We start from the raw sequence: 27,594 nt of genomic DNA on the forward strand, positions 1-27,594 counted from the left end.
TGTGTGTAGCCTTGTGCAGGTAGGGTAGATGGCTTTCACTGAACTCCAGGAGTGCCTTCTAGGTGAAGTATTTTTAGCTTTCAAGTTTTATAGAGATGTAGAGCTAGTAAGGTGTAAATCTATGGGTTTGGTTTTTTTTTATTGTTCCCCCCCTCCTTTTTGTCACTGAATTCTACTGAATTATTCTAGTTTTATTGCAGGATGTTTGAAGTATTTGAGTTTGATTATAAATATGTCACTGTAACATTTGTCTAACAAAGTTGCTGTGCTTTGTTTAGGCGGTAAACTGAACATGAGCGTGACTATAGCATCAACAGATATAACAACAATGCAAAGATCTTTGCAATATCAGTTTATTTGGCCCATTTAAACCTGAATAATAAAAAAAAACAACCAACAAAACAAAACAAAAAAACCCCACAAAAACAACAAACCCACCAAAATAAATCCAAGTACTTAAGAAGCAGGAAGAAAACCAAAATTACATTCCCATTACATAACCATGTAAAAGAAAAACCTGGAGCTCCTAAATATTGTTTTGTCATTTTTCAGGCACTCTTTCTCTAATCTCTAGTTTTATTCCTTTTCATCATTGACAGCATGTGGATGTGCATGTGGAATGCAGTATTGTCAAACATCCCATTGCTTTGAGAGTAGTTCTTTCTGAATGCCTTCTTCAAAAATTACTTCTCAATTTTGTTCTTAACCTGCTGGTTCCTGACAATGAAGCAGATAAAATAATTTCTTTCCAACAATAATCTCAGCATTGAGATCTCAAGGGAATTACTGATACATGTAGATAATGAAATCATTTTTATCAGGTCCTTGCCTGAGACATTTCTATACCTGACTCATTTATATTGAGCAGGGTTTTTCTCTGTGTGTGTTTTGTTGTTTTTTTGTGTGTGGTTTTTGGTTTTGTTTGTTTTTTTTAAGATTTGAATGTTTTCTGATTACAGGCACCTCTTTTTCTTACATGAATTCATTTTTCCTGTAGGAGTGTACTGCAGAAATGTCTGTAGCACAATGCAATCTTTTTGAGAAAATATGTCATACTTGTCTAATTGATTCCCAAAGCAGCATGGCCTACCATCATTCAATAATTAGGCATGTGTTCTGTTTATGAATTGTGTAGCGTGATGACATGCTCCAATTTTTAGAAAGACCTTTTTTTTTTTCTTTACATGTAAGCTGGGCATGAGCTTAACCTTGTTTACAGTTTGTGCTGACAATGCTAAAGCTGCACACTGGTCCTTTAATTTAAAGGAAGTTAATAAAGTGAATGCAGTGGTGTTTCAAATCAAGGTGAATAAAATGCCACAGTGATGCATAGGATATAAAATCACTATGCAGAAGTTAGCAGTTTTCACTGTTGAAATAATTCTTATTTCAGCACTTCAGATGGTCAGTAACTGCCACGTCACTTAAATTAAATACATTTTAGCTGCATGAGCTTGCAGATTTTGTTGTACAAACCATACAAATTTGATATATTAGGCAGATGCTTAGAGATAAATCAGTAGTTTGAGGTGAGCTTGCGACAGAGCATGCCTGTTTGCAGACCCAAAATTAGAGATGATATTACAGTGAAATATGTCGGTATCCTACCTAAGCCAGTGTCATGAGCTCGCTGTTCAATTTGCCATTTCTGTTTGTTGCTGGTTTTTTTCTCCCGTAACTGATTCTCTAGGTAATAACCTGAATCTCACTGACTGTGTTATAGTTATTTATTTTGAATGTTTGTTTAAAATAGATTCTTTCATTTCTTCAATTCCAAGTAATAAAAGACAATGAAAATAGTCTTGCAGACTCTCCAAAGTGAGTTGGATAAATCACTTGATATGACCCGGTCACTAAGCTATTGCTTGGAATGAGTTCTTTTGTTCCAGACAACTAACTCTCTTAATTAAAATATAACATTTTGTAGGTATTGTATCTCAACCTTGGGACTAGCAACTAGTGCCAGATACCAAACATTTGTGATAAATGGTATTTTAAAGTTACAGAGAGAATGTTTCTGGAGTCACAGGTATTAAGTCTGCATAAGCATCATTAAAAAGATAAAGAGGTGGAGAAAAAGCTTTGTGTTAGAATACTAGTTCACAAAGCTGTTCAAGTTTCTCCGTGCTGCCACCATCGCTTACAGTCACAGGACAGCAGCCGAGATAAGTCTGAATTAGCTTTTGATTGTTTTTTTGAAAAAAATATAAAGGGAGGCTTACGGCTATTTGGAACGCTTAACTATAAAAACCTACCAATTTCTGCATGATTTCCTACATGAAGTCATTACATGGTGTAATATATAAAGGCCAGTTATTCGCTGACAAGGTTTTTGCTGCCTTCTCAGTATACGTTTAGGGGGGAGATGATAACTTACATGAGCAGCAGGAACTCACAATAAATGCTTCCTCCAGGTTATCTGCAGAAGACAAGGGTGGTGGAAGCAATAGAAACTTTTCTATTTAGAAAAAAACACAGCACCCTAACAACGTAGAAAAATAAAGCAGCTGTTCAAATGGGTTGAAACTTAATGAACAAAAAGAAGTTTTTGACCATTGGGGAAAACAAAATCATTTCTTGCAAAAATGGTAAATGAGTTTATGAACAAATAGAGAAGCCAAGCAATGACTTGGGGAAATATTTATTAAATTTGAAGAATGGTCAAGGCTTGTGGCAACTTCAAAGGGCTTGCAGCTGGTGGGGTTTTTATCGTATGAATCTACAACCAGTACCTGGTCTTGGAGTAGAGGTGGTGATTCTAAAACTCCTCTGAGGTTTCTGTGTGTTCTTTTGAGTGTTACAGCTGGTTTAAGCATGCAGCCTTCACAATACGTGCTGCTTACAATCGAGCTCATCCTGCTGAAGCCAGTTTCCGACTGCCACTGTGCCTGGGTATCTTTTAAGGTGAGACACAGGACCAAGTGTGTGGGTTGTGGTGGTTTGTGCCCAGCTGGTGGTATGTAACCAGTACAATCTTCCCAACTGGGTGTAAGAAGGTGGTAGATCAAAGTGTAATCCTCGGGGGAAAAAAGAGGTTAGGAGCTGGCTGGGAACAGAAAAGGTTGTTGTGGCAGCTGCCTGTCACTCCAACCCTTCTTTTCCATGGGCAACCCTACAGCAATTGGAGACTTGCTTATGCATCTGTTCCTTTATTGTGATTTTCAGATGCATCATGTGTTTTGGGCAGGAGTAATCTCTGTAGCTGATGCATAGTATGTCTGGCCAAGAACAGGCTTACATTTACTCTCCTCCTTTTCCACAAGAATAAGCTGGGCTGCTCAGCTAAGACAATCAAGTAGCACTATACAGTGAGCAAGCAAGAATCCCATGCACTAAGCCCCTAACAACAGCATTTCTCTATTTAAGCTTGTGTGTGTGTCTGCATCTTTGAATTGGTTAGTTAAGGTTGTCCTGATGTCACTTTTGTTTATTGAACTTCCTGCATGAAGTTTTGGCTAGAGGTTAGAAGGTCTCAGAACAATGTACATCTAGAGATGTGTTTTTAGTAATGCAGAAAAATGAGTGACTGGTTTTTTTCTATTTTTTTTCCTCTCTTTTCTTTGTTCTTCTTCCTTTTCAGAAGCCCAGTAGAGTACTCAAGTCCCATTAATGAACTGTCCTCAGTGTGCTGGACAGTCTTGTTGATGAATAGGCTGTTGGAATTTTTTATTTGTCTTCTGTGTGTTATACAACAAAACCATTAAGGACCTAACTACTCGCTAGAGATGCCACGTATAGGGTGACAGACTGAGCTGTGAGTGTAGTCTGTCATACAGAGGAAGTAAAAACTTGAGATCTTGTTGGAAATTTAAAAATAAACTGCAGAGGGTTTCTGTGACTCTGAGATTCATGATACCTGTGCTTTCAGCTTGGGATCATTCAATCCTCTGCATTAACCTGCTTTTTTAACTGAGTAGAATTTCTCATCAGGCAAGTACTGCTGTCGGTAATGCTTCTCCCCTTAGTTGGCAAAGCCCCCTGTTTATGTTAATACAGCTTCTGTTGGCGCTGAGGGCGACAGGTCTTGTCAGGCTGCTGTCAGCACAGAAGACAGCCAGGTGTCCTTTCAGGCAGGCACAAGTCCAAAATAAACCTTTTTATCTTAAATTCTGATGTATTTTTTTTTTCCCCTAGCAGAGCAGTACTTCCTAACTGTTTTGGAGAGCTGAATGAAAATATTTCTAGTTCTCATTAAGGATATGCCACATGTAGAATGATATTTCCAGAAATAAAAGAAACCTAGTATTTGTGCTGAAAGTCTCCATGGTTTGTTTTTATCCTCAAACTTTTCATAGCTCATTTTGTGACCACCTTCATGACTGCATAATTGCTTTCAGTTGTACCTCTTCAGAGCCTTATGTATTGTTATCATCTTCTATTTTTTCCCCCTAACATATAATTTATAAGACGACATCCAGCCTTGACTGAAAACACTCAGAGATTGCAGAATTTCTTACAGCATTACCAGTTATTGTTCTTCAGTTGCTATTCTCACTGTTAAATTTGTGGCTTAATACCATATTTGAATTTAAGCTTTCAGGCTCTGTTTCCTGTTAATTCTTTTTTTTTTTTCCATTGGATTAACCAGATTTTAAGACCAAGAATTTTGTTTCTCTGCTAGTACTTGACTGCCATAATTCCTTCTGCTAAATCTCATACATTTTTCCCAACTTTTAAACAGATGTTCCTGGTTCTTTATTTTTTCAATATTTTTTAAAATGTGTGAATCCCTCAAGTCATATGTAATCTTCCAGTACAGGAAGAGTACTGAAGCAGTATAGCTGTTGCATGGGCTGGGCAGCCTGCTTTTGCCCACACTTTTCTGGTTCCGTGCTGTGGGTCTTCTGCTGCAGCTTTGCCACATCTCCGTGTACATTCCGGAGCCCAGCGTAGAGGCAGCAGCACGCTTCTGCACAGGTCCAGCTCCTGGCAAGCAGGGTTCTCTGCTTGGCCTATATGCCTCGGGTGTCTCAGGCTGTACTCCCTAGGGCCCCTGCTCCCAGGGGGCTTCGTATGGCCAGGGCTGCACTCTAACAATGCATAGCCGGTGTAAGTCAGGCACTGAACCTCAACTGGAAACCCAGAGTACTTGAGGAAATCTGCAGACATGCTTAAACAGCTTTCCAAGAAATTTCCCCAGAAGAGGAAATGAGTTTGATCTAGGTAGGAGCTGAGTCAGTCTTGAGTCATTTGTGGAGGCTTCTCCGCTGTGCTCCCTGCAACATCCAGTATTAACTCTATTTATGTGGATTTATTTGTTTGTTTCTCTGCATTGCGAAAAACTTTAAAGGAAATGTGTATTCTTTTGATTTACCTGCTTTCATGACAGTTTATGGAGTAGTTAAGACATACTGGTGTTAATTTCTGGAGGTGTGAGACTGATGTTGGGCTTTTACTGAATGAATGCTTTGTTATACTTGTAAAAATTAAGTTTTTATGATTACCCCTGTTGTATGTATTGGGTTAGACTGTTGATACCAACTGTATAGCTTTGTGTAAGGTATTTGACAGAGAAGGTTGAACGTGCCCTCAGCAGAGGGAAGCACATTGAGCTTACAGGCTATTAGTGCAGAGTGTTAATGTGTGGAGGCTCCGTACGAGGCAGGGGTGGGATGGAGAGTAGCAAGAATGAGGGTTTGCACCTGTCTTCCATGTTTGGGCTCTGTGGTGACCAGTCCTCTCCTCCCTGTCTCCCCAGCTCCTTCTGCTGTGAGCAAGGCAACAGTCTCCTGTGACTGGTGCATGTTATGCTCAGTAAAACATGACTTCATGTAAATAAATAAGATTTTATCAAACATGCATCCAGTGTCAGCTTTTCCTCCAGATTGGAACAACTTGTAGGATTCTGGTTTCTTTCGATTTTTTTCATTACTTTTTTCCTACCCTGTTTTGAACTGATCTTTAACAGTGTATGATAGCCACTAAGGTACTAATGAAACTCCCCTCCTTTATTTTAGACTTAGCAAGGTGTTTAGTCTTGGAGGGCAGCATAACAGGCATATTGTCACTCAGGCTTGGTAAATAGTATTAAGCAACATAGTATGCATATGTTACTTGGGAATATAAGAAGTTTTATGCTAATAGTTATTGTAGTAATAATACTAGTGGCCTTTTCTGGTTGTTTTTTTCTGTCTATGAATATGTAAGTATTTGCATACAAAGTTAATATTAAGAATATGACACAACTACTTAACTGTAGGAAGACTTATAGCTGGGATTGATGCTGCATGCTTATTCTAGTCATTGGTGCCTAAATATCACAGTACATTTAATATATAATGTCATATACATACTGATGTGAGTAATGTACTGCTAGTAGCTCAGCAGAATGGGAACTTTGTACTGATGAAATGTCAGTCTTAATTTTTTATTAACTTAGCTGTGGGCATTTTATGTCAAAACCAGAAATGACCAAATACTGCAAAATGCTATGCATGAAAATAGTTTCATTTCTTTAATGTCTTGCAGATGTACAAGTGGTCTTTTTATATAGTGTTTCAGATATCCTAGTGACCATGCATACTGGAAGGGACTTCATCAGATTTAACACCTTTAAGCAGTGGCTAAAATATATAGTCAGAACATGAGTCAGTAATTAAACTAGTTACACTGGAAAAGGAATTCTAAATTTTGTGCTTAGCAAAGGAAGAAATGAAACTCACCATGCAAGGCCTTCATTCAAACTGTTTAGTGTGTTTTAAATACTTATTGAAATAGTGATTCTACTAATGAGCTAATAAACCATCCATGGGTTGAAATATTTTTTCATAAAATGTTGTTTAGAACCTTTATGGCTGGCTATTCATAGAGGGGTTCATGGCCAGGAGAACCGTGCTCAATGAAAATCGCTTGCTGGGAATACTGTGTGCCTTAGCCACATCTGCTTGTAACAGTTGAGAGGGGTAGGTAGTTTTTTGGCAGAAATGGAAGGTGCAGTTCCCCAGCTGAGTTGCAGTGAGGAGGACAGTGAGGGATGGAGGGACGTCACCGTGCTGCCTCACCTGGTTGGCGGTCTGGCTGACTGAAAGCCACAAAATGCCTTTTGAGTGGCAGCCGCCCACAGGCAGTGGGGTGGCAGGGCCAGGCAGGAGGGGGCTGCCAGGCTGGGGAACCCTGAGCCCCTGGCTCCGGAGCTGTCACTCGGCTTGGCTGAAGCTGAGTTTTTATATTGTTTCTAAACCACACTGAAGTAGGAGTCATTTTCTTTGGGGTTCCCTTTCATGCATCTCCTTTTTTCATCTTCCTTCCCCCCACACCCCCACCCCTACTCCCCATATAAGAGGTCTTTCATTTTTGGTAGACTGTCTTCTCAGGACACTCTGAAAACGTATTATTTACCACAAGGTGGACCCAGGTTGCTAGAGTGAAAAGCTGGCAATATCACTTCCTTGATGGATTTAAATGGTATTTAAAAACTCACTGAAAGAGTGCTACTGTCGGTACGTGTTATATTTGCTACAGGAATGGCACCCAAAATGTTAACAATGACTTTATTTTGTCTTCTACTTATCAATGGCAATTTTTAAACAGTAGAAGTTTCAGGTTGCTGTATATATAAAAGGAAATGATGTGATTTCAAATTATAATTGGGGAATATTTGATGTATGCGGTTATAGAATAACAAATGAGAATAATTAATAGAAAGTTAATTGGGTAACATCAGAAAAGTTTATCCTGGTGTATTGGGATTGCATGCTTCAGTTGATACTTAGTGTACTTTTGGGATTTCTGGTTGCACCTCACCTCTGGTTCTGATAGTATATTGTATTATGAAGAATATTAATAATGCTGCAGAACAATTACTTGTTCATTTGCTGACTGATTAAAATTCATGCATAATTTATTGTAACTGGAAGAGACTTTATAAATAAGTCTCCTTGTCCTCAAGAGCTTAAAAACAAAATGCATATGCTAATATAAGAATATGCTTTACCTCTTAACATAAAAATTTAATATGCAATGGTATATTAGTCTCATTAATGTGAGGTTTTATTTGTGATAATCGTGCTCTTAATCAAAGTGTAGACTTCTAAACATAGCCTTATGCTTTAGAGGTTTATAACTCGGGAGTTGGTAGTGAATCATGCTCATCAACATTTATGTTTTCTGCCGTGATATACACTGGCCTTAGAATTCATTAGTTTGACATTTAATGTGTTAATTCCACAGCAAATAAACTGCCCTCGTTAAAACCAGCTGCATTTCTGAGCTTTGATGCAGGTAGGGATCTAAATTAGTTCATATGCACTTTTCTTGCCAAAACAAGGTAAAACATGTTAATAATTAATTGAGATATTTTCTAGAGTTTTGTATATCCCCAAGCAGAAACGGGAACACCTCAGAGTGTTCACCTTTTCACTCAGGGAGGAGAGAATCACCTCTGCTTGCAGCCACTATAGCACGTTTACAGATCCCCTGGTCTCCAAACTGAGTGGCTTGAGATGCAGCTAATTCAGAAAAAAATCTGCAAGAAATCCTGTTGCACCAAAATGTGGGAAAATTGGTTGGCTACAGAGCTGATAATTATATTGTTGGGAGCCAGCTCTGGTATCTGGAGGCTGAACTTTACTACTGGATGTAGAGAACCAGGGAGTCGTTAGCCAAACCACCATGCAGGGAAGGTGAGATGTCAAAGGTGGTCTGGAGGCCCCTGCGAGCCCCTCCATCACGACTCCCCCTTCACAGGCACTGTCTGTGACACTGGTGGGGTCATTCCCAGGAGGCAGAATATATGCAGTGCTTCTGTGTCTTAACTTCCCTTGTGTGGAGGTGTGAGGGGAGCCATGATAAGAAGACACCACCGCCACCACCCCCTGGAAATCTTATGGTCTGTGGTTAAATGCTATTTTTAATGTACTGGCCATGAGATCCCCTCTACCTGCTCAAGAGTTGCTGCGTTGTTAGTTCTGCATCGTTGCTGTGTGAAACCCCTGTGTGCATTGAATTTAGCATTGTTGCCTAATTAACTGAAACAAATTAGTTGAAATATGAGCCATCTGGAATGAAAATGAACCTTCCGTGTTTATCAGTGGGTTCATTTTACTGGAAAAGTACATGTTGCTTGTGATTTGTTTCTTAAAATAAATCACGCCAATGCAATGTGCTGCTTCTCTACATAAACATTTCTCAGGGTAAGGGGGACCTCACCTTCCTATTTGGTCCATCGTTACCTTTTCACTTTGCAGCTGTGTTGAAATATTTAGGCAGCCAGAAGAGAAAGACAAAAGGCAACTTACATCCTATTGTTTGAGTTTCTAAATCAGTATTAAGTTACTGAAGAATAAAATGTTGTATGTCGGTGCTATACATCTTTATTTGGTCATTCTCCTGGCAATTTTGCTCAGTTCTGAATATTCTGAATGCCCATAATAAGCACTTGTATCTTTTACCCTAATTGCTTCGGGTAGGTTTCAAATGAACTGCAGTGATACCCATTTCTAAAAATCTTCTGTGGAGGACAAGTGTATCAATTATTGCAACTGTCAATAAAAGAAAATCAGTTATGTTTATGAAAATCTCAAGTTATTGCCAGAGTAAATGATATAAATGATCATGAACCCAGATTTTTTTCAGAAAAAAGTTAAGTAGCAATGTATAAATGAGGTAGGATTTTGTGATCCCTCGCTGAGATTTTTAAATTGAAAAAATAGCATTGGGCAGATGCCAGTGGTGCACCACTTGCTTCCATCAGCTGAAATTCTCCTCAGCTCTTCTTCACTGATGCCAGTTTGATTTTGCTTTTGAGTTTTGAAATCTTTGCTGACCAAAACCAGACAACTTTCTATAGAAAGAGCCCTCTACTTAATGGGTTTTGCAGCTTTTGTTTTATCACTGGCTTTTTTGTGTGTGTGTCTTCCTTACAGAGCCACCTCGGCCAATAGCACCCCCACAGCTGCTGGGTGTCGGGCCCACGTACTTGCTCATCCAGCTGAATGCCAACTCAATCATTGGGGACGGACCCATCATCCTGAAAGAAGTGGAGTACCGAATGACATCTGGGACCTGGACCGAAACACATGCTGTGAATGCACCGACTTACAAGCTCTGGCACTTGGACCCCGACACCGAATATGAGATTCGGGTCCTGCTCACCAGACCGGGTGAAGGTGGAACTGGACAGCCAGGACCACCACTCATCACCAGGACCAAATGTGCTGGTAAGTGCTACTTTGGAAAAATGAAGAAACAAAACTATTTAATTATTTAGTTGGTTGGCGGGCTTGTTGGCTGTAATTAAATTTAGCAGAACTGAAGGTTTCCCTTGGCAGCCACAGGATCCCTACATTTCTGAGCCAATAAGGATTTGCTGTGTCCACTTCTTTGCCTGGTCACTGTCTAGGTGGCTCTTTACTAACCCTGGGAGGGTATGTTAGGAGATGGGAAGTCGGAAAGCTAAGAAAACATTTTACTTCTCCTCACACAAGGAAGGAGATCTCATTATTTGTGGAAAGAACAAACCACCTGTTTTTTCACTTAGATTTTAAACAAACTTGCACATAAAGAAGCTTGCATGAGGGGGGAAAAAAAATCTGTTTAAGAAATAGAATTTTACAAAATTGTGGTGTACTTCTGCAAAATATTTCTTTTTCCAAGTAGACATGCATGGCCTGCCAGAATCTCCAAGAAGTAAAATAAAACTACTTAAATCTCTAACTCCTAACATACAATTGCAAATATTAATATAGAGTGGTTTTTTTCCATTTTTCGATTACCACCACCAAAATCATGTGCTGCTGAATCCTGCAGTCTGCTTCTGGTTTTTCAGAGTTCCCCTGCCTGGCCAGCACCAAGAAGATTTAAGCGTTGCCAACTTGTGTTATATGCTGTTCCTTCTAAAACTATTTAAAGTTATTTTAATCTCAGCTTTCATAAGAAGAAAGACAATACCTATGTCTCATAGTTGCAGAGGAGAAAAATTATAGATTTGAACATCAGACTGGGAGGCAAATAAGCGGAAATTAAATTGTGTGGTTTTTTTCCCCTAATCTCAGGACTTTTAGAGCCTGACAGTATTTTAAAGTTTGTACTATATTAGATTTAGCACAGAGTGCTGATAACCATCTATTCAAAACTGAATAAAAATAAAAAGAAAGAACTGCAGTTGCAGATTTCCATGTGTCATGTATATGTGTGCATATATAAATGAAATTTTTTTTCACAAATTGCTGACAGACCTCAGTGGGACAGCTATTCAAGTGCTCATCTAAGCAGGGATGACCACTCATTTTGTTTGGTTAAGGAAGAGGGCCAGGGTCTGGATCAGAAGTCAGAACTTCAGGCGGATTAGGTCAATAGGTGTGAATCCCAGAAAATTAGATAGTCTTTTCTGAAACTGGGCCATAGTACTGTCAGAAGCTGAGGCACACAGCTGGAGCAGGACTAATTTGAATTTGTGATCTTATTTATAATTTAGTCTGTCTTTCCTGTGAAGTAAAAAGATCTGTGTGTCCGTCTCGGTTAAGATGACAGTTGTTGAGATCTAAGTAAGGTTAAAACATTGATTCATTGTAGTGAATTGGTTTAGACATTGTTCTGAAAAAGTAGGAATTTGAAAACAGCTCCTCTTTTGAAGAGACTGAGCGGAGACTAACAAATCCCAAATGTTCAGGTTCTTTTTCCCAGCTCTTGAAAAAACATGCTTTCATTTACCCAGTTGTGACAGACTAAAGCTTTTTAATGGGAAAGGAAAAGAAAGGAAGTCATGTTTATGTGACTTATTTTTAGAAACCAGTTAAGGGAAACGTTATTGTGGGTGTGATTTTATTTTTAATTTGTTTTTAACTTAACACTCACATATAAGGCTTCAAAATCTAGTCTGGCTTGAGACAAATTTTCCACTCAATTTAATCCACTATGAAATAAACCAGATCATAAAAATACTTGAAAAGAAAATTCTGAACTTCCATGACAATATTACTTTAATAATAATAATAAAGTTCCAAGCTGTTTGCCTTGTAATAACACTGGTTCTTTTTATTTCATGGAAGTGAAGGCAAATAAATGTTGCTATTAAACAGTTTCAATTAGAAAAACGTGAATCAGCAAGGGTTTTTAGAGACTAAAGGATTTACTCATCCCTGATGCTGGGCTCAGGGACAGTACCAGGTTGAGCAGCGGGTCACTCTGCTGCCACCTCACCTGTCTGGAAGATGGGGACAGACCTTTCTTTTCCACAGTGTTCTCCCAAGGTTTCTGTAAGCTAACTGCAAGCCCAAGTCAATATGAATATTATCTTTTTAAAATATTTTGCTTGTAAAAGGCAAACTGTAAACATAAAAATTAGTCTCCTCCGAAGAGAAGATTGATAAGGTAAAGGTAGTAATGGAATAGCTCACCCTGCACTCTCCGCTGCTGCTGGTATTATACGAGTGACTGGCAGGTGATTTACAGTGCTATATTAGAAGACATCCCTGCGACAGTATCTTCCTTCTGGAGATTCTTAAATTATTCCTAATTCTTGTTTCTGACAAGATCACTTATTTTCCAGACAGATACTCTCTTTTCTGTCAATGTTCTTTGTCAATTTTGTCTTTCCATAAGTTTTGAATGTATTAGTTCAAATTCTGAAACAAGTTATAATTGATTATCTGCTCAGCATCAAATGGAGTTGCGGGAAACAAATGAATTTTCAGCATGAAGTTTGACTGCTCTCTGTATGGATTAAAAAGCACACATTAGCAAACGTCGATCTGATGAGGTTTTAATGTTTATGTTCCAAGTAGCAGCAATAGCAAACTCGGTGACACATCAATAAGAATAGGTTACTGTTCTGCTTTCTGTTTGTTTGATATCTAAGCAAGTACTAGCGTTGTTTTCAAAGGAAGATTGAAAATTATTTTTTCCATAATTCCTTCAGTATTTATAATTTCATGACATTTCTTAATAACATGTTATTGATCAGTTGACCTGTCCTTTGCTGGAGATGTATCCTACTTCTAAACAATTTTTGTGCTGATTGTACTTATCCTCAGTATAAGACATGCACTTTTATTATTAGGTATTTAAATCATTTTCTGACTTTCTCATAGCAAAACCAGTGCCTGGTGACTCATTTAATAAATGTTTCCGCTAATTCTAAACAAAATTTTTTTTCTAGTGAGGAAATAATTCTTCCACTAATTAAAAGTCCTCTGACAGGGCTGATTGTCTACCTGGCATTTCCTAGGTAGCCTGTCCTGTGCTGAAGCTGGTGATGGCATTTTGCTAGAAAACTTGCATGTTGTTTTATCAGTCTGCAATTAAAGATAGTGCTGAGCAGTCAGATATGTGAAATCACTGAGTGTTTTTAAACAACTGAAGTAAGGCTAAAAGATGTGAAGCAAAACATTATTTTCTGACGTTATCCTCCTTAATATCCAGGTGTTTGCTTTGTGTTTCCATTCCTAAGCACAGCTGAAGTCAGTGCCGACTGCAGCATTGTGTTCCTGGCTGCATGTGGTTAGGCAGAAATAATTTCAAGCTGCTGATGCTGAAGGCATCTTCCTCCCCATCAGTTCTCACGAGGCACCTGGGCTTTATTTCAGTACGACTATGCCTCTTGTCTGGTGTCATTGCTCAAATTATTCACATCTCAGGCATTTGTAAAACCAAAACAAAAGGCAGAGGGTAACACCTTAATCAGAAGTAATCCTTAAGGAGGTTTTCTGTGTCTTAGGGGTATGTTGTCCTTCTGAGCATATCCTCTGTGTTGTGATTGTCTTTCCTTTGAGGGGGTGTATAAAATATGTGGCAATCTAAAATTGTCCACTTACCCTGCTTTATCAACTGTAAGTTAGAAGTTACTCTCTTACATAGGCTGCCGTTTCTGAGTAACAGCTCACAGCTCAGTTTTATGATTAACTGATATTTTAGTGGGAAAGGAGGTCAATAGTTCAGCCTGTCCAGAGCTTAATATATGTACACAGTGGAATTGCTTGTTCCTACTTTACTGAAGTTAAGTGCAAGGATGTGATTTTCAGTAAAACATGAAGAATTGTAGAGCAGTTGGAGGAGAAGTCCTGTGTGGTTTCAGGTTTTTTTCAAAGGACTGAATTTTAGGAAACTGTTGCCTGTATTATTTGATTTTGATAATAAAATAAGTAAGGGGGAGGGGAAGCTTTACAGCTTTATCAGAGTTGAGGATGGAACAATATACATTGGTGATTATGATATTGTTATTATTGTTACTGTTACTATATTTCATTGTTCAAAATCATTATCTGTCACAGAGACCTAGCTATTAGTAACAGGCTCAAGCCATGATATTGGAGATGCTGGTTCAGCGGTGCAGCACTGGTGTTGATCGCCTGCAGTTGAAGACTTGGGAGCTGGCCTGCTTTTTGCCTGCCTTTTACAAATACAGAATGTTTGTTTCGGTTTGCTCGTTTATGACATTTAGAAACAATATACACAGAATACAGGATACTGCTGAATTCACCTCTGGGGGGGCGGGGGGAAAGCAAAATATGGGGAAACATTGAAAACAAAAACAAGGTTAAGGTTTTTGTTAATTTTCTTGGGATTTTAAAGAGAGAGACCCCAGTGATATAGCCATTGAGAAATTGACCTTGCATGGCCATCGGGAGAATCAAAATGTTGCTCTGGTTACATAAAAACCGTAATTGATTCTTTAAATGAGTGGAATGAAAGGAACGGTGCAGAATTTGCGTGTGCTGATGTGGAATGCATACAGTGATACTTCTTCACTCGGTGTTGTTTGCCTTTTACACTTGCAGAGTGGAGGTGGAGGGTCAAAGTGGGGAGCTGGATTTATAGGCTTTGCTGTATGCTGTATGTGAGAATTTAGGATGTTGGTATGTGTGGAAATGGGCTTATAAAATTTGGTACAGTGAACATCGCAAGAGGGTTCTGGAAAATATGGCACTGAATGGATGAGCAGTGGTCTCTGTGTCTCTTGCAGTAGTGCATCTGAAATTATTATTTAAATCTTTGAAAGCTAATAAAAGTACAGCTACATGTGTAATTTTCATTATTTTTTTAAAAAGTGGACAGAGAAAAAATATATACCTTTATTTATATTTACTTGACAAGAAAGCAGTTACCTTAATGTTTCAAACAGAATCTTCACATTTTTCCCTCAAAATAGATATCATTAGAGACTTACAATACATATAGCTTAAATACATTTTGAGTACTTAATTACATGTTTTTGTTACTCATATTTTTTGTTTACAAGTCAACTGCTTTTTTTTAGAAAAAAAAAACGAACCCGAACAATTCAAACTAAATTAATGTGATACTTTTAAAATTTAAATTATTTTACATTTGTCATTGCAGAAGAATCCACATTACACCAATACTTATAAGTTGCTGCTGTTTTTACAGGTGCGTTTGGCACTCATGATCGTTTCTGAGCTTTTGGCCAGGTAGTGATTGAAAACTTTAAGCAGACACCAAATGCACCAGTCTCTTGTTCCATATAGGTTTACCAGTTGACTATGGTATGGGGATATAATGCCAAACAAACTTATTTAAACAATGGAGAAAGTCTGGACTAAGGAACTTCATTGTGCTCCCTTTAGGACTGAATAGCGGAATTGTTATTGAGAGAGCATCCTGTAGAAGAGCGGTCTGATTTGGGCCATTGGTTGGCACATGTGACCATGCTCTGTTTATTGTGCTGCTTTGCACTATTCAGATACTCATACCACATATAGAATCCTAATGATGCTTATATCCATAAGAAAGAACTGTAGCGCAGCTGACTTACCTAGCAGGAGACCAGGCAGACTGCCTAGCCAAGTTCTTGTCAGATTGTGTAAAATTAAGCGTGGTATCCTCTTTTTCAAAGGAGCACAATGCTGATGAGTCAGTTGAATTGGCAGTAACTGCAAGTTTAGACATTGACCTCCTCTAAATTAGTTTTCAACTTTTTTTGTTTGCTATATTCAGCCTTGCTTAGTATCATTTTTTTGGTATTTGCAGCTGCAAGCTCCCTCTGCACTAACTGGAAACTTTCTTCCTGCGACGTTGTGAGTGCCATGTTGTACAATGAGACACGGGTTTTCTGAATTCTTTCATGCTTTATTTTTGGGATAAGCTTTGTTTATGGCTAGTTCTTTATTGTGTGGTGTTGTATGCGGCAGTAAATCACACCGATGCTCTTCACTTAGAGTTAGGGCAGCAGACCTGGGTCAGTGGGTTCCTCTAATGTGGCCACCCACTTTTCAAAGCCTCTGCTGTGTGCAGTGACCTCTTCCTTTGCTTGCTTTCTGAAGTCTCTACCAACAGGCAGGGCAGGACAAGTTACCTACAGCAAGATATGGTTATGGTCATTGACTCCTAACATGCTGATGGGTCAGGGCTTCAGTGCAAAGTCCACTGAGTTGAGTGAGGTCCTTCAGTTGAAGTTAGTAGCTCTCTTTCTAGTGGAGGATATTAGGTGAGGATACCACTTTGGCTGTGTTGATGGAGGCTGGGGGAGGAAAAGGAGCAGTTGCCAGCCCCAGCCAGGGCTTCTGTCTTGCAAGTGATTCTTCCATCTGTCTCACCTCGGCTTGTTCGGCAGTTTTTCCCACAGCAGAGCATGCCACAGCACTGAGACCATCATGATTTATCCAAAGTGCATGTAACTAGTCAATAGATCACACTTGCGAGAGAAGCACTGTCTGTGGCAAGAAAACGTATTGCAGTACATTAATCCACGGCACCCATTCCAGCTGTAAAAGAATGGACATGGGCAATAATTCATATTGCAGCACTTGAAAATGCTATGGGTGCACCCAGGCCAGATAATTCAGAGCCTGGTTATAGCTTCTGCAGAGTCTGCAGGCTGATGTTCACAGATTTTTGGTCTGTTTGCTTCCAAAGAATGTGACTGCAGGTTGAGATGATCTTACTCTTTCAGAAGACTGGAGCTCTTTTTTGAACTGCAACTTCTATTTTTAATTTCAACTGAAATACATATTTTCTAATACGATTCATTAGTGTGCTTGATACTTTAATTGAGTTTGCTTTCATAATTAAGGTCTCTCAACTGTTTAGAAGCGCAATGCTACTTTTATAGTGTTTGAGAATTGGCAAGTACCTAAATAAAACCAAGTTTTATAGGGCTGTCTTTTATTGTACTTTCCTTTGTCATTCTATTAAAAATTCAATGGAAATTTTTAGTAAGGTTTTGAAAGTTGCTCTGGTCATTGCAGCACTTAAGTGTATGCTTTTGGAAGCACACCAGTTTTTCACTATTGGCAGAATAGTGCGGAGTAGGTAGGAAAGGCTGCGAGTAGCAGGACTGGTGATCTGAAAGGGTGGAAGTGGAAAGCAGTACCAGCAGCCTGTGCTGCAGGCAGGGATGTTGATGAGATTTCCCAAATCCATTCGTTATTCTTTCTCTCTCTCCCCCATATGGCTTTCCCCTCCAAAACCATAACAGAGAAACAGCATGTCATTCATACTAGTGTGAGATCTGGATAAAGTTCAGGTGAACATCCTCCCAAGGTTAGGACACACTTCCCAAAAGTCCTGGTTCTTCTTGGCAAACTGATTGTTTGCTTTGTTATTTTTTTTCAACTTTGTTTAATTTTAAAAGTGAGCAGCATAATTTTTTCCTCCTACTTTGAACTTAGACTGTGTGAGGCAGAACTGAGTGAATTTAAGTTTCTTCATTTTATTTCTCAGTAAATCCTCCTGCTGGTGCTGAGAGGGGAAAATGGACCATGTGATGTTTTTGTATGGTATGATAATGAAATAGCTTCTGTTATAACAATAGGCTGCAGAGCATATTAAGCAGCAGCTAATGTCAAGTTATACCTCAGGTGATTAGTAGGTCCAGAATCCTAAAATGGCTTGTCAAAACTCTTAAAGTTACCTGGTTTTGTTTGCTGTTTTTTAAAAAAAAAATAAAAATCTGGAGCGTCTCAGAAAGTTCTGGATTACTTGAAAACAAATATTGAAAATACTGACATGAAGGATCAGGATCAGCCTATTAATTAAAAGCTTGTCATCTTGACTTTAATTCTAAACAGAATAATGGAACAGCCAATACAGGGGTTGATTAATGAAGAATTAAGAAAGTAATATAATTAGAGACAGTCAACAGGTTTATAGACTACTGATCTTGTCAGAATAACTTGATTTTTTTTTTAAATTAGATTACAGATTTGGTTAATAAAGGCGATATTGTTCTTCTTTAATGCATTTAATTTGACACAAAGCATTTTGATTAAGAAACCAGAATAAAATCAACTCAAATGGAGAAGAACGGGCTGATACATTCAAAACTGTTTTTATGAATTAATTGAATAAACATTTGTAGTTGGGTCCTATCAGGAACGGTTCCATGTGATTTATAAGGAAAATGTAACTGTGATAAAGCTGGCAAATTGCAAAAGATTATGAAAGTGGTAGGGGAAAAAACACTCCAAAAAAGAATTGGGTTGCTCTGTTACAGTGGTTTGAATTGAGCAATACTAATTTATGTGTCAGGTAGGCCAGCTGCAGTATAATAAAAACAAAGTAGCTTTTGTACAGTGGGATAAGGAGGGGCTCAGGCCCTAGGCATGGGCTGACACAACATAGGCATCACTGACTGTTGGGGCTGTCTGTTGGTTTTTTTTTTTTAGGGCACTGGAACTAAAAAGAGCTCCCGTAGTCCCTGGCTGTGTAAACCAGAGCAAAATTTCTTACCCTTTCCTTAGTTTTGGAGAATGTTTTAAAGGTTTTGAAGGTGCATATTTGAAGTTGCTTACCAAATCAATTTCCTCCTGACTCAAGCCCTTTATCCCCATCTCTCCAACTCCTCCCCAAATCTGTGTAGCATCCTGTTCTATAGAATTAAAGGTATAATGTTGTACAAGAGGTTGTTCTCAAGAGGATTAGGAAACCAAAATAAAATAATTCTGGCAAAAACTTAAAATCTGGAAACAAAATAATGTTGTTAAGGTGTGACATGATCAGAATTAATACCGGTTCTAGAGATGCGGATGTGGTTTAGGCGATGGTTTCTCATGTGATTGAAACTTATTTTCCTTGTTTCACATCTCCAACCACACTGCATAAACAGCCTACCATTTCATTTGTATACTAGTATTTTCCATTTCATATTACCTTTTAAATTTATTTTATTTTATACATTTTTTTCCAGGTCATTAATTGCTGAAAGCTATTTCATTACTCTTGGAAATGGCAACATGTTTAATTATCATTCAGATAATTAAACATTTCAGATACTAACAGCACACATTTTTCAGTTTATTACCTTTATTTTAGAGAATTATGCTCAATGTGAGAGACCGGTGAAAATATATTTGGCAATGTACGAGTACCTTTTGTCTGCAAAATGAACTCTACCAATTAGGCTGAAATGTCAGAGCATGGGCTCCCACTGGGAATGCAATGTGCTGCATTCACAGTTTACAACTTGTAGCAGCTTAGATGATTACAAATAAGTAAACTAGTTCAGTGACACCGTATTTCCTTGAAGTAATGACCTTCGAAGACAGTGCTGAACTGCAATTCAAGAAACCTGCTTTTTGTTTGTGGCTGGTTTGTCACCTTTGGCAAATCAGTTCACTTAGTGTCTCAGTGCCATTGGAAAAGCAGGGTTAATATGCATGTTTCCCCAGCAATTTCTCTCATGTTCATTTACCACATGGTTTTTCTTTTGTTGGGTGTTTTGTGAGTTGGTTTGGGTTTTTTTCAGAGCAAACGCTTCTCTTACTGTGCTGGCTGCAATGAGATCTTTGTTTTATCTGTCTAAATGCTTTCCACAGATATATAGTTTGTAATCAGTGTTTAGTATAATAAAGATCATATGTTAGAGAAGAATTTTTTATTTGTTCAGTGACAAATTTTGTTACTGATATGATTTTGTGGTCTTGTGGACAGATACACTCCCCCCACTCCTACCTCCCGTGAAAATAAACAAGTACAAGGGCTCTACGTTCAGGTCTTAAGGGTGACCAACATTGCCTTGCGTCTGTCCACGCAGAGCCTACTCTTGGTGTTCACTTGATACAGTAGGGGGTGGGATGGGGAGTGGGAAGAATGCAGCCATCATTCTGTATAGAAGTCAGTGGAGATCAATTTATTCTTGAACTTCATTTTCTTTTGGCTGTCTTAGCACTTGTATCTTATCCTCTGAACAGCCATAATTAAGGAATATGCTATCTGAGCATATGCCGTGTGTGTGCACCACTTCACCTCTAAGACTTCTTAGGTTGCCATTACCAAGTTTTCTTTTCCTGTTGCTTAGCTTTTTCTTTTTCTGAAATACAACCATACCCACAACCCCAGCTAGTCCTTTCCTTCAGCCATGAAATGCAATTTCAAAGTTAGAAGCAGAAATACATGTCTGAAATGTTCTGTCTAAACATTCGGTGAGGGAATGAATAATAGGTTGTAGAAATTATTCACGTTGAGTAATGTGTTTGTAGAAGGTTCATAGATTATACAGTGATGAATACAGTATAAGAACCTATACAGAAAAGAAGTAAAAAGGTTCATAGATATGACTTATCTTGACTAGTGATAATTGGAAAAGGTGGTGAATGCATATTTGAAAGACAGATTAAGATGGTAGACGTTTTTCATTGTCAGTTTACTGATGGTCGTATTCAGAGCATATACCCGTAGTTTATACAATGAGAAAAAAAATACAACAGTAATATTGTATAGAAATCTGTAAACATATATAACCATGATCTTTATGTCTTACTGTGAATTATTTAGTCCTGAATTTACTAGTTGCCATATGCTTTAAATAAAGTCAGTTCACTAACTTAGGCTTTTTTCCCCTGTGTTAATTTGGTCTGGCTCCCGTGGTGGAAACAAAAGTGCTACCACTCCTCAGTATTGCCTTCACAAATCAGCTTACTGTCTCTGTGTTTAAGAAAGGATTTGCAAGTTTAAGGTGGGAATTCTGAGTCTGTACAGTGATTTCTGCGATGACTCTAGGTGATTTAAAGATCTCTAGGAAACGGCTGTGCTGTGCGTTCCAAGGGGTGAGGCTTCAGCTGGGCTGCTGCACCCCACGGGGAGCAGGTTCTGTGGAAGCCGTGCTCTTTCAGCACACTCTGGAAGTCTGCCTTGTGGACAGACTTAAATTAGTAAGTGTCAGGTGCTTCTGTTGTACACTTTGTTCTCCTAAAACTAATCTCTTAGATGTTTTACGTATTTTCTCAGTGGGCACATATGTGCCTATGTGTGTTTTTTTCCAGCCTCTGAAGAGCAGCCATCCCACACCAGTAGTTCCATGTAAGGCTCTCAGGTGTGGTGGGAATACTTCCTTCCACCTGTCTATATGGTAATTCAGGCTCGGAAGCAAATACACAGCAATTGTAGTAAAGAACAACAACTACAAAAAACTTGTGGCCTTTACAATATGGTTTTTCAACCCTGGGTTGCAAAAAAATCTGGTTTTAAATATCCTACTATTACTCTCACCACCCTTCTTTCTGCATTTCATCCTGTGCCTTACTCCAGCTGCTGTGGGCTTGTAGGGGAGGTTAAGTACTGCTTAGCACTGACAGCTTGTGATGAAACTATTTTGTCTCTGGTGCTGAAAGTCTATTTTTTGGAACGGGGTTTGTTGATTCGTTTTATGCATAAGATAATTAATGGTGAGAGAAAATGGGGTACTCGAAGCTGTGCAACTTCTGTAGTAGAAGTTTTTCTCAGTGGATGTGATGGCATTTAAAATAACGTGGAAGTTGTGTATCATTTTTCAGTTAGTTTGAAATTCTAATAATTGAATCCATCTCTTTGAATTTAGCCATGTTAGGGGTTAGTCCTCTTAATGAGGAACAAGAACACAAAGGAAGGCACAAGCCTGGGTTGCTACAGAGTAAGATGCCTTGATGCTGGGGCACTTGGCTTCCTTACAGATGGGCAGTGTTGGGAAGCAGAGCTCTAACACAGTGGCCAGCCTGTAATGTTTTAATTTCTGCAAGTAAAGTGTAACTTTTCATCCTTGGTAAAGTGAGTGTCTAGCTATTTAGCAAGGGACAAAGCATAATGTCATCATTGGAGAGATGTATTGTCAACTTGGACAGGTGATATTTAAGGAGCCTGAAGAGAGAGATGACCTGGCAGGGTAACAAGACATATCACAAGTGACTGTCTCGGAAAGAATGAGAACAAGACAGACAATTTCCATTACTTCTCAGTGTTAAGGTGCTAGCATTATCCCCTAAACAACCACATGCTCCAAGCAATAATCATGCACTGTCTTCTTCTGTACTAATATGAAAGTGGAATTCAATCTCTTTGACACATATTGCTTCAGCTTCTGACTTGTCAAGTTGTTTCTCTGGTGGAGCTCAGCTGATATATAGTGAATGAGCTCTGTATACTGACTGAAATGGGGAGATAGTTATCCAGTTTCCTTTGAAGCTGGCTGCAGAGGTGCCTAGAATATGCGAGAAGAGAGAGGCTTTGTTCCCGGTAGCGTGTAAGTTACTGTCGGTTAGAAAACTGTGAAACCTCAAGCCCTTCTTCAAACTGGCTTCTTCTTTTGGAGTCTGTTGTCCAGTCTGAACTGAGTAGCCTGTTAGCTGTGTGCTAATTCCCATCATAGCTTGGAGAGAGGCAGTCATTCTTTTTCCACTGTCTTCCCAGGAGGGAGGGGTGGGGGAAAGAGAGAGTGAAAGCCTCTGTGTGTGTGCGTGCGCTGGCGTTTATGGCAGAATTTCATGCCTTTTTTTTTCTTTTTTTTTTCTTTGCTTCTTAATATGAACCTATGTTTGCAGTAGCTGGTAGAGAGGCTCTGCATGTTTTGTATTGGTCAAGTCCTGTCCTTCAATGGCAATATTCGCTGTCATTATGATATTCTGCATATTGATGAAATACATTTTATAGTAAACTTGCCTTAATCATGAACTAATAGATACTACTGTTGCAATTGCTAGATTTCTGTATATGTCAGAAAAAATTATCCTCTATATAAAAGAGGAAAATAAAAAACATCCTTCAGTAATAGTCATCGCCATCCTGGAACTTGCTGCTTTTTCTTAACCTGTGGTGTGGTGGAACAACCCACTACTTCAATTTTTGAAGAATTTAAAAATTTAAAATACTTGATCTGATTCAGATAAAAGGAAACTTAAATCAGTATCTTATGCATAACCAGATTAAGTTTTCTAATAACCTAATATCTAGTATGCCTGTGTCTCTGTTCTTTTCATTTTAAAGCAGTAGTGTAAGCTTTTCTTAGCTGCAATTACAACCTCAATTTGTTAGGAAAACTGGATTTTTTTTAGATTTACAGAACAAACTGAGGACACTTTTTCTGTGGTGTGACTGCATCAGTACAGGATATGGATAAACTACCCTAGCATGGGCTGTATCAAATGGTGGGTTGTGAAGCTAATGTTATGACAAACATCAGTAGCTCACAGACCAGGCAAACCTTTCAGGATATTCTCTGATGAAGGCGTAGTGGACTATGTGCGCCTATGTACAAAATGTGTGTGAGGGCTCATGCGGTAAGATGCCGATGCTGCTGCACTTAATTTTTCCTACAGTTATCAGCAGTGCGTGTTCTCTGATATGTCTTTTGTGATCTAGTTTGATTATTTAAAAGCTGTGTATAAGGAATACAGGGAAACTACATATATAGCTGTATTTATTGCTTTTTTTCAGCCTGTGCCACCTGCATTAATTGATATTACATTTTATGCATAGATTTTCTCATGTTGCCTTAAGGAAAATCATGTGTTTAAACATAATAATCATAATGCATATGCATAAGGAAATTGAATTAAGCTTGCTACTGATACCTCAAAGGGGGCATTTTTAACTTTTGAATATTTTGTTTTGCTCTCTTACTGTAATATACCTTTTGTGCATATAATTTGCTATAAACAGCAGAAAAGAACATCCTTCAAATTCTTTCACCTGAAAAGTTTCTGCTGGCAGTTAGAGAAAAAGAAAATTAATAAAAAATACTTTTTGACATTTAAAAGAGAATTATTTGCCTTAAAATACATAAAACATGCAAGCACTTAGGTTGCTTGAGGTTTCACATTTTAGAGCATTTACTCTGGCTGATGTTTAGTAGCTAGGTTAAAGCATGTGTGGCAGGTTTCTGTGTAGCAAGCTTCACCATTGTTTCATAAGCTAAATTGCATTATAAGCAATAGCTTTCCAATTCTGAGAAGGCAACAGAAATTTTTTTGTCATCAACATGTCTTTCCCTATCTTATTTAGATCTTGATTGTAAAGCCAGACACAACCAAGTCTGTTTCCCTGTGTCCTCTTACCTTTTGAACTTGCATCATCAGGGCCCACTTCATTAATCCCTAGTTCTTTTGTTGCTGTTTTGTGCTGTTCTTGGAGCAGCTGTAAATCACTTTCTTTGCAGCAGTCAGTAACCTCTGGGTTTGTATTTGTGGTATTGCTGTGTGTGTGCTAAGAGTTAACAGACTGCATCCTCTGTAGCTGCTGGCCCACAGGCCTTTTGCTTTGTCTGAAGGATCCTTCTGCTCCCTTGACAGTTACACACTGACAGAGCAAATCTCAGAAGTGGTGAGGCCAGCGTTTGCTTACCAAAAACCCTTCCTCCCCATCCTCTACTATGTCAGCATCAACTGAAGTCCTTATACAAGAGGACAGCTTTTCGTATTTAAAAATAAAAATAATAAAAAGGGGGGGGCGGGGGCGGAGAGGAGGGAGAGAGAGGTCTTGAAATGCTCACTGCTCTGTTAGATTTTCTTAGGAATGAACTAGTTGATAGACTTTAACATCAAATAGCTACTGAAACTCTCCTTTCCCAGCTGCTTCTAGACCAGGTAGTTCAGCTCAGGTTGCCTGGCAAGGTGAACTCCGTTTCTTCCTCCACGAGGCCACTAACATGAAGAGGCAGTTCCGGCTTTCCAGGTTCTTCATGGGAAGATACATAAGGTACAGACTCATATAGGCTGAAGGGATCAGAGGAAGTGAAGAAGGCAAGACCCAGATTTAGCAGCTAAGATCTACTGTATTGGAAAGCGGGAGAAAGAGATCAAGGCACTGCAGGACACGAGAACAAACCTGTCCCTTGCAAATCCTTGCTGCTCTCTTGCTGGCATGCACTGCCGTGAGTGAGTGACAGGAGCAGGTGAGGGGCAGCTCATCCTGCTGGTAGGTTCATGTCAGGAAACAGCACGTGGCAATGAGGGATGGTATGTTTTCTCATCTGCCTTTTGCATGGAAATTGTCCAAGGTGCAGAGAGAAGAACCAACGTGAACAGTTCCTGAAGGAGTCATGGTGAAATACATGTTTCAAAATCAGTCATTCTTTCTCAGCTGCTTTAAAAAAACCACAAAAAAACCCAAAACAAACAAACGAAATAAAACCAAACCCCCAAAACAATATTCTGTGCTGTGTTCAAGGACAGGAAAAGATCTAGCTTTGTTTGGACTTTGGTGTTGAATTGAAATCTTGTGATCCCCGGTTGCTTACAGCAATGTCCATCACAGTTCATAGGTGTTGCTAGCAATGTTCTCTGCAAAAAGATTTGAAAGAAATAAACTTCTGCTTTGAGATTTAAAACTGTATATGTACACATAGATGTGTTGAAATATATGCCAATTTCAAGAAAAAATTCTGATAGCTTCGTAAAAAAACCCAACCACTTGGTTTCAGCTTACTGAAACATTTTTATAATATTTTTCATAACTACTCAGATGGTTAGAATTATTTTCTTCAGTGTGTTACAATAGATATGAGGGGGGAAAATCCATACCTGCAGTATTTTATGAATTTGAAAAAAATAGACAAAACTGTATGTCCCTGCCAGGTATTATTTGCAAAGAAGCAGCCACTTATTTTCAGTGTGTTTTTCCGAATTGTCGTCTCTGCATCATAGTCATGTCTTGGTCTCAGTCACTCATGGGAGAGGGGTACATAAATTACACCAGCTACCTCGATGTTTGCAGCAACCTGAATGAATACACCTTGCTATTTCGAAACCCCTGCATTGTAAGGATAGGTGAGAGAAACAGCTACTTATTCTTAACAGTTGTGTCAGAGAATTACATTAGGAGTAAAAAGAAAACAACAGCAACAAAAAAAAGGTCATATAGATTATAAATAAATGTCTAGTAGTTATAAAAAATTCATATAAGCATCCAAGAAACAGAATTCAAAATTTGTTTTTCCAATTAAAGATGGGGATGGAAGGAACTTACCTTTTTTTTTTTTAAGATCTTTTTAAAGTTTATGGAAAGGATTTTGGAGAAAACTTACAAGAATTGCTCAAGATAGAAAATTATGCTTGTGGCTTGACTGTTTGGATATCCCAGTCAGATACCAAAGAGACTGGCTTTCCTTGCATTATAGGTGTGTTGTAGTAATCCCGTGTGTCAAGATTGCCGCTCATCTCTGCTGGGGCCAAGCGTGTCTGCCCTTTCTCCTCCCCTCAGCCCCCTTCGCGCATAATTTGCTTTTTAGGTGTTCTGCTTTTAATCTTTCCCAGTAGTATTAGTCACTGGTTTTCTGTTCCCATCTGGCATCGTTGGGACTGAACCAGTCTTTGGATCTATGGTCAGAAGGTCAAACTGTTATTAAGGGTAGACTCAAGTATTCCATCGGTGGTATAGCTGGTAGCTCCTGAATGCTTACTGAAAGGCACCTGCTTCTGTCTGGAGGGTAAATGGGTCAAGGCGGGCTAGCAGAGTTTTTCAGTTGTTGCTATTGCGAGTAATTTCAGTTTTCCAAGTACATGTTTAATGATGTTTCCCTTGTGAGTGGTGTTTAGTGATCTCAAAACCAAGCTCCCACTGAGGCATGGCCGGTGAAAACCTGACCTTGAAATGATAATGCAAGCTGTGCTGAAAATTAATTGCTGGTAGCATTCTCTCTGCTGTTTGATTTTTAATGAATAAAGAGTTGCTGCACTTTTTAAAGTTTTTATAGACAGGATGCAAATTTGCTCTTTTTTTATTTTTTTTTTATTTCAAATTGATAGCTTGGTTGCTCTTGGTGCAGATTATTGAAGACCTCTTTTAAGAAGTGTTTTGCTTTTTAAACTATCATTATAAAATAAAAAGGAAATGCAATGGTTTAATGGCCTTTAGAAGCTTACTTTATCAGTTTACTATTATACTTTCAAAGCACATAAACACAATACCAATTTTGCATTACTGTAAATTTAATTTAACAGTGTTCTTAGAAAAAATTGTGCAAGTCTAATTTATGTTGACAAAGGCAATACAAAAGTATTTTGTAATAAGCAAGGCACTAATACAGCACACAAGAAATCGATTTCATATTACACTTTTGTATAATTAAGTAAAGTGCTAACTTCAAGCTATTTCTTACGACAGCCCATAAGGCCGTATTTTTTTGCACTCTTGCAGTTAGTGTTTATGTCGAAAAGCACATTTCATTTAAAAATGTTTGTTACCAAGTATGCTAATATAATTGGCACTAAAGTAATTTATCTTTATATATTTTATTATTAAGTAGAAATAATTCTGTATAGATTTTGTTTCCTTGTTGCTGTAATTTTAATTACAGTATTGCAAATATCCCACACTTGAAACATTACTCAACTTTATCTCGTCCAAACTGAAGGGATGTAAGATAAAGTCATCTGCACTTTGTTTCACCCTGTATTCCTCTCAAGCATTTGTGTTACCACACAGCCTTTTCCTCTTACTCAGTGTTGCTTGTTT

General features: G+C 38.5%; 1 protein-coding gene across 7 annotated transcripts in view; it reads left to right on the forward strand.

Annotated features, from left to right (window-relative positions):
• PTPRK (protein tyrosine phosphatase receptor type K) overlaps window positions 1-27,594 on the forward strand; it is a 411,664-nt gene that overhangs the window by 231,983 nt on the left and 152,087 nt on the right. For all 7 annotated transcript variants that reach the window (XM_040597798.1, XM_040597792.1, XM_040597791.1 and 4 more), the window contains exon 7: window positions 9,864-10,157. In XM_040597798.1, the coding sequence (XP_040453732.1) occupies window positions 9,864-10,157 (294 nt within the window). The remainder of the gene's footprint in view (window positions 1-9,863; window positions 10,158-27,594) is intronic.

The sequence above is a fragment of the Falco naumanni genome, chromosome 6, assembly GCF_017639655.2.
Source record: "Falco naumanni isolate bFalNau1 chromosome 6, bFalNau1.pat, whole genome shotgun sequence".
NCBI lineage: Eukaryota > Metazoa > Chordata > Aves > Falconiformes > Falconidae > Falco > Falco naumanni.